Source organism: Ochotona princeps, chromosome 7, assembly GCF_030435755.1.
Source record: "Ochotona princeps isolate mOchPri1 chromosome 7, mOchPri1.hap1, whole genome shotgun sequence".
NCBI classification, from domain to species: Eukaryota; Metazoa; Chordata; class Mammalia; order Lagomorpha; family Ochotonidae; genus Ochotona; species Ochotona princeps.
The window spans coordinates 45,329,112-45,344,165 of record NC_080838.1 but is presented as its reverse complement, the minus strand read 5'-3'; the positions used below and the strand labels follow the sequence as shown (position 1 = coordinate 45,344,165).

Genomic DNA, 15,054 nt, shown 5'->3' with positions numbered 1-15,054 from the left:
CTATGCTGTTGTTAGGGCTTGGTTTGAACGCTACCTTTTCCTTGAAAACTCAGATTCGTCTGGTGAAAGTTAATGGTTCTTTCCTATGAACCCCAACATTCTGGAACTATATTTTTATAGCACGTCTTTTATTCTGTCCTATAGAAGAACACATTTCCATGTTTCTTTCTTCTGACGGTAGATTGTAAGTTCCCCAAGGATAAAAGTCTCTCCAGAACATCAGGAGTAAGAATTGCCCTGGCAAAGGGTACTCAATAGAAATGTGCTGAACTTAATTATCTTACAATATGATGAGATCATACGTAAGCTTACATTTAAAAAATAGTTACAATGGCTTTGATTAAAAAAATCTATCAAGGTTTGTCTGTTTTCTTCTATTTTCATAGATTCCTGAACAACTTGATCAGATGTACAATCTGTTAGTATTACTAATCTGTAAAAAGATCACTGATGGGTGCAACATTATGGGTTATTGATTAAATCCTCGCCTTGCATCTGCAAGAATCCCATATGGGCACTGGTTCATGCTCTGGCTGCTCCACTTCCCATCCAGCTCCCTGCTTGTGGCCTGGGAAAACAGTGGAGGGTATCCCAAGTCCGTGGGATCCTGCACCCACATGGGAGACCTGGAAGAAGCTCCTGGCTTCAAATCAGCTCAGCTCTGACTATTGTGGCCACGTGGGGAGTGACACAATGGACAGAAGATCTTCCTCTGTGTCTCTCTCTCTGTAAATCTGCCTTTCAATAAAAAATGAACAAATAGTTTTAAAAATCACTGATAAGTCTATGCCTAAAACATCCTCCCTATGTCTCATTCACTCTTGAGGCTCGATTCTTGTTGTACATCTCACAGATGACCTATTCTATGTCATGTCTTTAAATGCTCATTTAACCAAGAGATTCCATTATATGAAAAGAAAGCATGAAGTGCAATAGGGAATTAATCATTATAGTGAGCATGTAGGTGGATTGGTTCATTCCTTCCCTTAAATTCCCTATGCATCGATAGAAATCATAATGGTTAGATAGTATTTAATACTGTCCATCTTCACAAAAGTTTTCAAGCACCAATTTTGAATCACAGTTCATTTTAAGGTAAAGAGGTCCCTTGTGAGAGAGGCATCATGTTTCCTCTTGGGGAATGGAGACAACGGCACAGAGAAGCTAACTTTTTAAGTTTCCAGTGTTAAAATTAGAGATGAAAATGTGTATATATCTGCCAAGGTCTCTAGGTTAAATGAAACGCACAAGGATGAGGAAGATGGCCAGGCTTAAAGGCCAGAGTCCGTGATACGTGGCTTCACACATTATCTCACTAGTCCACCTAATAATTCCTGAAACGCAACCCTTATTTTTAAGCCAATCTTATAAATAGGAAAACAAAAAGTAATTTACCCAAGATTAGACAGAGAGCAATTTCTCAGCCAGGATTTCTGTTTAATCACAATGCTATGTGATGAAAACTCTCAACTAGTTATATCAATTTCTTAAATCCATCATAAACAAAAATAACAGGAATATTGTGAGTAAAATATGAAAAATAAGTGCTTTACAAATATTAAAGTGCATATGTCACATTCTGTGAGTAGAACACCCAATGTTTCTTGGGCCTCGTGGTACAGCAGTATTGGAGAAGCAGTTCAAGAACACTACTATACTTCAATTCAGCTTGCTGCTCATGTGCCTGGGAAGGCACTGGAGGATGGATGGGGTACTCTGGCCCTGCCACCCACATGGGAGACGGAGCTGGAAGGAATTCCTGGTTCCTGACTCTCACCTCACCCAACTCTATCTGTTCTATTGCAGCCATTTGGAAAGTCAATCAGTAGATTCTCTCTCTCATTCTCTGTCTCTCACTCTCTTGCTCTCACTCTCTCTCCCACTCTCTCTCCACCCCAACCTCCCCTTACTCTGTCATCCTGACTTGCAACAGCCATCTTCAATAAATTTTTAGAAACACACACCATTTATGACTGCCCCAAAAAAGGAGCAAGAAAATATACTATGCTAACGCAAATTTACTAACTTTAAAGACACATCCTCCAGTTCTACTGCTATAAAAGTCAATACTCACTGAGAAGACAATTTCTCTCATGTTTTTCACATAGAGAGTCACATAGTCATTCATGTAGGTTTCCAGCTCACTGGGTACTATGGAATACCAATTCCTCATCAGTGCTGCTTCATTTTCATTATTGCCACTCCATATGATGATGGATGGATGAGACTTGAGTCTCCTGACCTGACATTCGAGAAAACATAATTTCCAAAGTTAACATAAAAAATTGAGAACTACAATTACTAAAAACCATTGCATTTCTGCACATAAATTCTTTCATGTCCGAAAACTCACAAGAAAATGACTAACTGTGGAACATGGTTTAAGAAAACTGTGAGCTCCTTTTTATCTGAACATCAGTTTCCTAAACATGAATTAGATAAAGTTCCTCTTCTAGCTTCTGTGCAAAAATGAAGAAAATACAATCAAGTTCATTATCGTCTGAATTGCCAGAGAAGTGTTCTTACGAATAGAAAAGGCGGAAGACAGCTCATTATAAGGAGCTGTCAGAAGCTCCTTGTCAGAAGCAAGCTGAAGTCTTGGAGGAAGAAACAAATGGGGCTCAGTGACTCCTATGCAGTCAAAAAACTAGAAGGAAAACAAGAGAAGACTGTACAAAGCAGGTGAGACTTGGACATGCTCCAAAAGTAAAAGCATATGTAATCTCTGGAAAACAGATTCAGATCACAGAGAACACAGCTCCTGAAATAAATGTAACGGTATGCCTGAGTAATCACCGAAGCTCAACTATAGAGGGGGAGGTTACAGAATTTATATGGAAACTCTGTCAACCTCAAGACATGAGCCACAGATTAGGCTCGCCTGGGCTAGCCTTGCATAAAGGCAAAAAGATTCAGTTCTGCTGTTATCTTGGGTGATTCAACCATGTTCCTTTCTTCTACCACACCGGGACAAGTGCCCTGAGAGAGTCAGGCATTAAAATGATGGAAGATGGCAGAGTGAGTCAACAATCCAGAGAAACTGGTTTGGAGCATGTGTTGGTGGTATCCACTTTTACTGTAATGGTTGATCACAATGACAAAGGCCACTAAATCTGTGTTCAAAAAGTGAAGAAACACATAAAACAGAGATGATTTAAGGATATTAAAGACATTCTTCACTTCTAAACTTAAAGTGAGTAAAGTGAGGACTGCTACCAACCATGATTGGTAGGTTTGATAATGATGATGAAAGTGCAAATAACAGTCCTGAAGGAAAAAAAGTTTCAATAATTCTTCAGGTTAATGTAGAATTTTATAGTATTGGGCCAGGTACGATAGACTAGTGGCTAAAGTCCTTGCTTTGCATAAGCTGGGATCCCATATGGGTGCTGGTTCTAATCCCAGCAGCCCCGCAACCCACCCAGGTTCCTGCTTGTGGCCTGAGAAAGTAGTTGAGGATGGTCCAAAGCCTTTGGACCCTGCACCCATGTGGGGGACCTGGAAGAAGCACCTGGCTCCCAACTTTGGATTGGCTCAGCTCCATTCATTGCAGCCCTTTGGGCAGTGAACTGGTGGACAGAAGATCAATCTCTCTTTCATCCTCTCACCTTCCCTCCTCCTCTCTGTAAATCTACCTTTCCAATAAAAATATTTTTTAAAAGAAAGATGAATGTCATAGGTTTTCTGATTTGTGGTAGCCAATATACAGAGAATTCAAAAACTAAAATGTGCAAGTGAAGTTAACACCATATGGTTTAATTATTGTTTACAGCTCTTGTCTATATATTCCTGTGGAACAATGATCTTTCTGCTTTTTACTTTTTAAACACTACCTGTAGTGGAACATCAGCCTGTGATTATAAAGAAAATGGAAAGCATGATATCGCAAAAAAAAAAAAAAATCCTTTGAAGAAAAAGGAGAGACCGAGGAAGAGTGGATTATCACTAAGGATTATATGTTTGAAATACCTGAAACCTGTTCTTTTTGCGTTAAATTTTTAAAAATTCCCTCTTCTTTCCCTCCAAAGAAAAGAAATTAAGTAAAAAATAAATAAGATCCTCCAGTGGGGGGCAGCTTGCAACTCTCTACAGTGTGGCAGCTGTGGGGGGTGCCCCTGCCAGTCCGGATCCAAGGCTGGGGACTCAGGCCAAAGCCACTGCCGAAAGGCAGTGACCGAGTCCTTGGCTTTCTCCAGGCCCAAGAGAGATCTTTCCCCCAGGGTGAGTATGCCATGAGGAGGAACTTGGGAACTGGATTAAAGTCCTAGCTCTGCCCTGCTGCTAAACCTTGCGGCAGGCCGAGCCTGGGAGGGGTCTGGGCCTTGGGGTTGGGGGCGGCTTGCAACTCTCTACCGTGTGGCAGCTGTGGTGAGTGCCCGTGACTAAGTCCTTGGCTTTGTGCGGCCAGTGCACCAAATGGTGCCAGGCTCTGCCTGCTGGCTGCCAGCAGTGAGCTTGGGGTTTTTAGGATATGAAATTGCTGCTTAGGGACACCCATGAATAAGGCCAGTTTTAGTGTAGGTGAAAGATGAATTCTGGGTGATTTGCGGTAATAGGGTCATGAAACTTTCGGGCAAGCATGGGGACTGAAACCTGAAGGTTTGGAGGGGAGTGTCCATAAGATCTATTTGGGCCAGACTGATTCACTAGCTAAATTAGGAATCCTAAAATGGGCTGTTAGCATAGAGCATCACTGACGGGCACACCAGTCACACCAAAGCTATGGATGGGGGCCTGTCTGGCAGAGCTAGGTACCATTACTTGACTGGGTGGTGGAACAGTGGACTCTTCTCACTTGGCAGGGTCAAGACACTAACCAGCATGTGAGACAACTTGGTCCAGCAGTAAAATCTGTGGGGGAAGTGTGGGTCGAACCATGTGGAAATACAAGTCCCGCAGGTTAGCTCTCAAGCTGGGGTGGCAATGGGCTATGCTAGGAGTGACCATGGCACCTGCCATCATTTACAGGTAAAGGAACTGATGGCAATCTGGGCAGGTCAAGGCAGCACCACCCAAAGCTACATCCTAAAATAGGATGTGGGGTGAGCCGAGCTGCAACTGGAAGGGGGCGGACTGGGCAGTGCCAGGCAGTCCTCAACTCACAAGAAAGAAATCAGGGTGGAGCATTTGTCATACCCCAACCAGTCTTCATGAGGCAGGAATACTACGGCATAGTATCGAAGGGAAATGCTGAGGCAGGTGAGGGGCTAAGCCAACTGGGTCAGAGCACCCACTGACATGTGCGTAATCTAGGGCTGGGAATAGACTGTGGGGGAGCTGTGAGAGTATACCCTTGCTGGGTTGGGATTTCCACGGGAGGTTGCGGAGGCTGGAGTGGGGGCTGCGTTCTGGTCTGGATATGCCACAATCTTCCTAGGCACAAATGTGGACCTGGGCTGGGTGCGCAAAGCCGGGCTAGATGCCAGCACCATCTGGTGCTCTGGAGAACCTGGGTAAATGTAGGACACACTAGGCTGGATCTCTGCCCCTACTGAGCCATGTGTGAGCAGCGTCGAGGTATGCGCAAGCCTTGGCTGGAGTGAAACAGCTAACACTAAGAATTGGAACGGATTGAAGGTCAGAAAGGAGGGCTGGCCCATGGAACCACCAGTACGCACAAGACCTGGCATACGGAGAGGTTCTGAAGGAGGAGCCTGGGAAACTCCTCTGTCAGAACACAGCCTCTACAGGTGATCGCAAGAACCATGCTATGGAGCAACTCAGACCAGGCCAGAAGAAAATACCCATCATTGTACATATGGCATAGGTGGGGGGCAGACCAGGCTGAACCCGTTCACATCAACCACTGGTGAATCCAAGAGCCAGCATAGAGTGTGGGTCAGGCCACTTTCGGTCGCAGCACAAACCAGTGCACATTACGAAATGCCAAGGGGAGGTGAGCAGTACCAGATGTGGCTGCAGCGCCCAAACAACACACGTGAGAACTGGCAGGAAGGAGGCAAAGCCGGAAGGGGAATGTGGGCTCCCCTGCTGGACAACCACTCCCACTGGAGAGCATGAGTTGGCATGGGGGCAGACCAGACCAGGCAGGGATGCAACACCTGTGGGCCTCATGTGAGCTAGAGTGGGGAAGGGCCAGATTGGGCTGACTGTTCCAACTGGTGCAAGCAATAATTAGAGTGGGTGAGGGTTGGTTGGGCTTTGCCACAGCATTAGTTGGCAGAGGCTGGCACTAGGGGCTAATTCTGTCAAGTTTAACTGCAGAACCACCTGGAGAGTGCATAATCCAGAAGTGGGAGTGGCCTAGTAGGGAGATAGTGGGTACCTCCCTCATGGATAACCATTCCCACTGGAGAGCATGAAAACCAGGATAGGGGCAGGGGTAGCTAGACAGAAGAGCACCCACCAGTATGTGTGTGGGCTGGATAGTAGGGTTGGTTGGGTTGAACTAGGCTTCAATGCCCATTGACCTGTACGAGAACTAAATGGGAAGTGGGACAGACTGAACAAGCCTGCGGTACATAGTGGCATGCATGGGAACCAGGGCTGGGGGCTGGCCTGGTGGGGGTTATGGGCAGTTGCCCCAACTAGGCTGCAGCTCCCACTGGTTTGTGTGAGGACCGAGTATGAAGTGGACAGGATTGGGCTGGACTACAACACCCATTAGTTCAAGTGGAGGACAGGACTGGAAACAGAACTGACCCAGCAATTGCAACAACCAGCATGTGCATAAGCTGATTGGGGCGACAGACTGTGCTGGACCCTGAACTCGCAAGCACACACAAGAATCAGGCCTGGGATCACCTCAGGTGAAGTTTCCTTGGAGATCCCTGCAACTGACCTGCTGATCTCAGAACCCCAACCATGAAGAGACTATGTCAGCCAGTGGATTCTGAAGAGATTTCACCGTACTTGGAACAGCAAGATTGGCAGCAATTCAGTCCTGTTGAACTATCAAAACTGCTTGAGCAGAACCCTCGGAGCATGCCTCGCATCGGGGACCTGGGATGGGTGGGAGGCTGGGTGGGGCTTTTCCCTTTGTTTTCCCCCTGACCCGATACAGGGAAAAAAAAAAACACAAGTGTGGAAACAATGGTATAACCCACTTTCCTGTAGCCCTTGACCCTTTGTACCCTAATCAGCTAAGTAAGATTATTTTTAAAAATTAATAAATAAATCAAGCATAAAATAAAAAAAATTTAAAATAAGATCCTCCAAAATCATCTATTTCTTATCCCAGACATTGAATCAGACATTTCTCTGACAAATCTCTAAATGGGAAAGATAGTATCTGTGTAAGAATACCCAGTGTCTCCAGGTCAGCCATCACTTCCAGCCCTTTTCACTGGACAAACACAGGAAAGCGTGTGTGTGTGTGTGTGTGTGTGTGTGTGTGTGTGTGTGTCTGCAATGCAAAACAAACAATGAGACTTGAAACACTTTAAACATCTGTCCTGAACAATCCAAAGAGTGGCGCTGCTATAGGCTGAGGCAAGCAAAGCTGCAGGAGGAATCCATTTGGTGGGGACTGACATAAGTCTGGTTTGGACATGAAAAGCTTGGGAAGTTCTACTGAGCCTCCCAGCAGGGGCACCAATAGATCGCTGACTACAAGAATAAACAATTCACCCAAGCACTTACATATCAGGGAGTCATCAATAAATACATGATGTTAAGACCTTGACACTGGTTGAAATCACTCACGGAGGCAAATGACTGGACTGCAAAATTTTTCATAGGGTTTATCGGAGAACAACAACAAAATGAGATGAGATTCCACAGAAGGCAGAACTGAGAGGAAAACTCTTCTAAGAATTTCAATAACATACCTGGTAGGCAACTTCTGCTCTCACTAAGTCCAGGAAGCCCTGATTAGTGGGATAAAGGGCACAGGCAAACATGAAATCCTGCCATATCTGTCAAATCAAAGATAACAAAGCAGTTCATAACTTTTATTACATAGAAAAGATGTCTTCATTGTGACTTTTGTGGATTATCTTTCCCAAATGAAAAATCAAGTGACCCCAAAGAACACCTTCACCATTATGCATAAAGAAATGGAGAAAAGGCACTACAGAACTCCAGACTTTCCTGACCTGCACAAAAGTTACAAACCCCATGAAGAGACCACATTCAATAGGCAAGAAGGGGGAGGGGACAGGCATTTGGCATAGTAATTAGGATCCCACTTGTGTAGCGGCTGGGTAGCAGTTAAGATGCACCTTGGGACAACTGCATCCCATATTAGCATCTTGGGTCCTTACTCCACTCCCAGGTCCCACTTCCTGCCAAAGTGCACCCTGGGACGCAGTCAAGTAATGGCTTAGGCAGCTGGGTCTCTGCCACTCAGATAGGAGACCAGAATGGAGTTCCGGACTCCTGGTTTCAGCTTGGCCCAACCCAAGTTGAAGTGGTCATTTGCAGAATAAAACAGCAAATGGGAGCTCTGTCTCTGCCATTTCAAACATGTAATATAATAAGATATTTTTTTAAAAAAGTAAAGGAGGGCCTGGTACATTGGCTCAATGGCTGAATCCTCACCTTGCAAGTGCTGGGATCCCAAATGGGTGGTGCTTTGTGTCCCAGCTGCTCCATTCCCTGCTTATGGGCTGGGAAAGCAGAAGATGGCCCAAAGTCTTGGGACCCTGCACACACATAGGAGACCTGGGGGAAGCTCCTGGCTCCTGGCAGGATTCCTGCTCATGTGTATCCTGAGAGGGGAGAGCCAGACTGAGTTCCCATCTCCTGTCCTGGAGCTAGCCCAGCTCCAGCTGTTGTGCGTACTTGAAGAGTAAACCAACAAATTGAACATTTCTCTCTCCCCCCCCACACACACCCTTTCTCCATCTCTGTATCTTTCCACATGTCTTTGCTTTTAAAATAAGTAAAATTACATGAAAATATTTTTAAAAAGCAAACAGTGAGTGTGCTAAGGAAAATGAAAAGACAATTCCCTCAGTCCCTCCTTACTTCTATTCATTCTAATTTTTACCAGGGATTTGATAGCATACAGTTAAGAATCACACTTGATTTATAAAGGAAGTAACAGTAAATCAAAAGGATCAATGCATACATATTTTAGTAAATGAGCCCATGTAACTCCCCTCCTGGATAGGCTGCACTGCAGTGATTTACAGCAAGTCCCAAAACAACATGTCAGAGTGAGACTGACTCACTGACTCACTCACTCTACCTATCTTCCTACCTACCTACTTACCAACCTATCTGTATTGAAAAAAACACAGACAAAAAGATCTTCCATCCACTGAATCATGCCCCACATGCCTAGATCAGTAAGGACTGGGCAAGGCCTGAGCCGAGAGCTTGGAACTCAATCTGAGACTCCTACGTGGATGGTAAGGACCCTATCACCTTAGTCATCACCTGCTGGCTCCCGGGTGCACATTAGCAGGAAGCTGGATCAAAAATGGACCTGAGATTTGAGCCCAGACACTCTAATATGGGATGTGGACATCCCAAGCTTTAACTACTGCACCACCTATACCTTGTGTGGGACTCTTGAATCCACCACACACAGGCTCTGTGTGCAATGCCAAAGTATTTAACCTCCTTGTGTGCCAGCTGTCTTATATGTAACCAAAGATAGAGGACAATAGAAACTACTTCACTCTTTGAGCACCAAAGTAAAATAATATACATAGACCACTTAGAGCCTTGCCTGACCCTCCATGAATATTGGAATGTATCATCCGCATTATGATAACCACGAGCCTTATTGTCGTTTTCATAATTCCTCCTTTCTGTGGTGTGCTACCACATATCTTGCAGTTGTAATAAGAAACATAAAGGAATATATTTCTGATGGATTTCTTTTACCTAATTCCCAGTACTGTAAAACATGTTCAAAGCATCTAATAACAATATTAACCATACTTTTTTCCAATTAATTTTATTGATTTTCTTAGGTTTTGTCACAGCTCCTTAATGTTAAGCCTTTTAACTATTGTATTTTATTTGTAATGTGTGCCTACATACCATTATCACAAAGAGAATTCTAAGACAGTATATATATATATATATATATTCTAAGTATAACATGGGTATATGCTTAGATATAACTAATATAGAATCCTGATCAGCTAAAATTAACAAGTACTCTTATGTTCTCTATCAAGTATAATTCTGGATTAATACAATGTCATTTTTCACTTTAGTATAAAATGGAACAACAACCTTGACTCAGAGAGAGGGAGTATCACCCGCTCAGACACTGACGGTCAAACTGAGGGTACGATAATGACTTGCCAATATAGAGGATGGCTGCCAGAGACTCACCATTATTCCTAGTTCATCACAGAGTTCATAGAATTCATCCTGCTCATAAATCCCTCCTCCCCAAACACGAAGAGTATTCATGTTTGCATCCACAACAGACTGCAAAAGGAGTCGTAACCTGTAGAAGAAAATTTTAAACAATTGCTGATCTGGACATTTTGGAAAATGACATGAAAGATTTAGAAAACAATGTGAGGATCAGTTCCCAGCTGATGTTCCTGGGAAAGAGGAGAAGATGGACCAAGTGTTTGGGTCCCTCACCCATGTGTGAGACCCAGAGTTTTGGGCTGCTGGCTTGGTCTGGTTCAGCCCCAACCTGTGTGGCCATTTGGTGAGTGAACCAGGCAACATTCTGTTTCTCCCTATCTGTTTAACTCCATCTTTCAAATAAATCAATCAATCTTTAAAAACAAGCAAACAAACAAAAAACATATTGTGGGGGCTGATCCTGTGGCACATGAGGTTAATCTACCCTGTTCCACTTGTGATCCAGCTTCCTGTTAGTGAGCTGGGAAAATAGCCCAAAGACTTGGAACCCTGCACCCCAAGTGAGCGCAACGGCCGCTGCTACACTGATCCGAAGCCGGGAACCAGGAACCTCTTCCAGGTCTCCCACGTGGGTGCAGAGTCCCAAGGCTTTGGGCCGTACTCAGATGCTTTCCCAGGCCACAAGCAGGGAGCTGGATGGGAAGTGGAGCTGCTGAGATTAGAACTGGCGCCCATATGGGATCCCGGGGAGTTCAAGGTGAGGACTTTAGCTGCTAGGCCATGCCGCCGGGCCCCATTTGTTTGGTTTATATAACAAGAGTAACCAAAACCAATTCATTTAGCAGGAATCCCGGCTGCAGTACAGAGGAGTGCTTTGTAGCTATCATGGTGCCCGTGAGCTCTCTAGACTTGCTCATCTATACTATCTCCTACTTTGTGTTCTTTCAGCTCCATCTCTTCATGTCCCCCGGCCACCTAACATCTACTTCAGTTCTATTGTTACTGAAAAAGCACAATAAAATATAAATATGTGAAATAAAAAATCACCATGGGTTCCCATTTTTTGGAACCATACTCAAAAATATTTAAATCATCTTCAAAAAAAAAAAAAAACCCTGAGAAGTGCCAAATTTAATAATTTTTCCCTAGGAACAATTTAGGCAAAATTGAATGCAACATTTACATATACCTCCAGAGTAAACAAATAACAGTTTTCTAAAAATTGGAGGTCAGAGTTAAGCCTCACAGTTAAGACACTCAAGGCCACATGAGTGCCTACGTTTGAAACCTGCCTCTGGCTCCAAACTACAGTTTCTTATTGCTGCAGAGAGTGGAAGCCAGGGCTGATCGCTTGAGGACTTAGGCTCTGTCACCAGTTGAGAGGCCTAGACTGAGTGCTCAGCCTCACTCCAACCTGGCAGTCAACAACACTTGTGCAGTGAACCAACAAATAGTCAGAGAGGAGCAATCTCCCTTTTTCCCCTGACTCCCTTGGTGCCTCTCAAATAATTTAACTAACTTTTTAAGGGATGGATTCACCAGTGTCAGTCAGTGTAGACTGGAAAACACAAGTATGTTCTAAGAATCTTGTTCATTCTAAACTTTCCATCATCCTGAAATCATACACGGCCTCTCAGTTCCTTGGAACGAAAGGAAGTGAAAAGTAATTACTATTAAACACTGTATGGCTGTTTAATTTCACACACAAAAAAAAAGGTAATGACTTACATATCAGAAGTTACTCGATCCTGGAATGAATCTGCTGGGATCCAGTTTGAGCCTTTCAGAAATATAGGAACTCCATTAATTTTGAAGTAGAAACTCAAGCCAGGAGATCCTTTTATGGGTTCTTCTACAAGTTCTACTGTCCTAAAGTAAACCTGTGATTAACAGAATTAAATACTAACATCAAGTGGGAAACATAAGGAAAATTAAAATTTTGAAAACAAAGTGCGTTTTGAAACTAACAGAGCTTAACATTCATTTTCACGATTTTCTAGGAAGCACTTCATGGTGAAAATGCACAGTTAGGAAAAAGTTATATGAAAGACATTTGGAGTTTGCTACTTAACTTTTAAAGGAAAAATATAGAAACCACAAAGAATAAGTAATATTCTAGTCTTTAGCCTGAAATAGGCAATTGCAATTATATCATGCAAATAAAAAAGCACATTTGAAGATGGCATTTCAGAGTTAACACAGAAACTGAAGCTATTTCACAAAAACAGAAAAAAAATCATCTGTTAAATTGCTATGTGCTTGATTTCAAAACCCATTCTCATAAATGGTGTTTATATTTAAGTGTTAAAGTGTGCCTCTCAAAACCAAAGACATATGGCAAAACATATTTCATCACTTAGCAACTTTCCAATCATCATGGCACATTACTATAAAACTGCTTTATTTAATGGACCTTTTAAGCTGAATAAGCTATCACATCAAACCCAACGTTTGCAAGAGTCTGTTCTTCTGGCTGGAAGGGGCCATGCTGCATTAACAGGAAGAAGAGGGGGCGCACACCCTGACGTCACCAGCCACCAGAGAGGGAGCGGAGCCATCATCCCTGACATGGCCTAGCCAGTTTTTTCCAGAATTACACATGAGATGTTAGATCCTCCATAGACAGGCTCTGCCCTTCTGATCAAAATTCCTTTCTGACAGCAATAAACTGGATCAAAGAATGAATGACCTGTAGAGATTATCCTTGAACCAGAATTATACACTTCAATTACAAAAGAAAAACTACCTTCAAGAAAGTGAGCTGCAACCCTATATTTATAGCAGCACAATTCACAATAGCAAAGACATAGAATTAACTTAGATGCTAGTCAACAGAAGAATGGATATGGAAACTGGGGTACATTTACTTGAAGGAATACTACTTAGTCATAAAAAGGGATTAAATCTTGCCATTTGCAACAAAATGGTCCCAGCTGGAAACCATTATCCTTAATGAAGAAGCCAGTCCCCAAAAGACAAATATTGTGTTCTCTCTGATCTAAGGCAATGAATACACAAGTACAATATATATTATGCATGTAAATATAGATTAATATGCATGAAATGTATAAGGGAGACCTCAATAGAAGATACTATGAAATTTACATCTCTACTACCGCACAAAGGTAAGACTCCCAGTGAAACTCTTAAATATACTTCTAAAATATGCTCTTAAGCTTGCTACCTTTGCCTGTAATTTTCATGTCATGATACATTTAAATGTTACAAAGTCAAACTTGCAGTTTGTACTAAGGGACTATATTATTGTGATAATACAAGGAAAAAATAGGAGGGGAAATGGGGAGAGGAAGAGATGAATCCTTATACCTACAGAAATGCACTGTGGAAAACAATTTTTAAAAAGTTTAAAGAAAGTCTCATTACCCCCCTGGAACAACTAAAATTTCATTCATTTTGCTTGACAGGGCAAATGGCATTGAGATGGGTAAGACATCATAGACATCACAGTGTATATATTAGAGCCAGACGACCCACAAGCAGAGGATATACCGCGCTTCACTCCAAAGACATACTCCACCCCATGTTAGTGTCAGCTCAGGAACCCACCACACAACTTTCTCCATCCTGCCTACGTGCGCTGCGCAACTGACAAGCCACAGCCTCTTCCCAATGACAAACCTTTCCTCCACAATCCACGGCTCTCCACAAGTGAATCACATTCTCCAGAGGCAAACCATCCAGGCTTTTAAAACTCCTGAAGCAATTCTACAACACGAGTGCTCAGCCTAGCAGTTGAAATGCCAATCACAAAAGATGTCAGAATTAACTTCACAAGGAGACACTGAAATATGGCCTGGAGGGAGATGAACAGGACATGGAAGTATGGGTACTTCCAGAGGCCACTTCCAAACCACCTTGAGGGTGGGTTCCAACTTGCAGAACATGGGTTCTTTAAGTGTGACCCAGGGATGCTAGAGAATTGTGGGTACCGTTCAGGGTTCCTGGAATCAAATGACTGTGGCAATAAGGCTAAAATGTTCTTTGCCTTTCTCCCTCCCACTCTCTTGAGTGCTGGTAGAATCTTCCAGAGGCCACATGATGAGTAATGAAATCATGACAGGCAGCAACAGGAAGTGTGCTGCTGCATTCTAGTTTGCTCTGCTTTAAGACTTTCAGAAAATGGCTTTTCAGAGATCAACTCTGTTCTCCATTCTCTAACTCTGCTCTTTTAAGCTGCCTTTGTTATTCCCTCTTTAATCTCTACAACATAATTACTGTTAAATAAATTCTTACTTTGATCACCGTAGTTTCCTTGCAACATATACATAAGTACAAAATGACTAGGAATTGCTGGTTATTTTGATAGTAATACTTTTAATTTTAATTAAAACTCATCCTAGAATCTCCTACTCAATACAAATGTATTTATAAAATACTCTTCCCTAATTTAATGATTGCAGGATTTATATCATTAACATATATACTTTTAGCAGCTAGAAATGCTGAGAACATGAAATGCAAGCTACAAGTCTGGCAAATCATGGAAGGATGTACTCCAAAGAAACCGGGTAAGGCAATACACAAGACATGAAATTATGACAAAAGCTACATTCTCTTCAGCTTCACTAACTAATGGTGTAACTTATGATGCCTTATGCAATGGAGCATGTTAGAATACTATTTATGGTTCCATATATGTTGTAGTGTCGCTTGCAAACAAATCATCCCCAGTACAAAGAAGGGAATTTTCAATTTAAATTTAGGTGTGATAAACTCTTTAAAAGTCAAACTTCATTTATCACACATCTTTTTTTTTTAAGATTTATTTTTATTTAGAGAGAAGGAGAG

General features: G+C 42.7%; 1 protein-coding gene across 1 annotated transcript in view; it reads right to left on the bottom strand.

Moving 5' to 3' along the window:
* Positions 1 to 15,054, bottom strand: part of MANBA (mannosidase beta) — an 88,299-nt gene that overhangs the window by 22,562 nt on the left and 50,683 nt on the right. Inside the window, exons 8-11 of the mRNA XM_004594295.4 lie at positions 11,974 to 12,125; positions 10,258 to 10,375; positions 7,791 to 7,877; positions 2,075 to 2,242 (exon numbers count right to left, since the gene is read on the bottom strand). Coding sequence (XP_004594352.2) covers positions 2,075 to 2,242; positions 7,791 to 7,877; positions 10,258 to 10,375; positions 11,974 to 12,125 — 525 coding nt within the window. The remainder of the gene's footprint in view (positions 1 to 2,074; positions 2,243 to 7,790; positions 7,878 to 10,257; positions 10,376 to 11,973; positions 12,126 to 15,054) is intronic.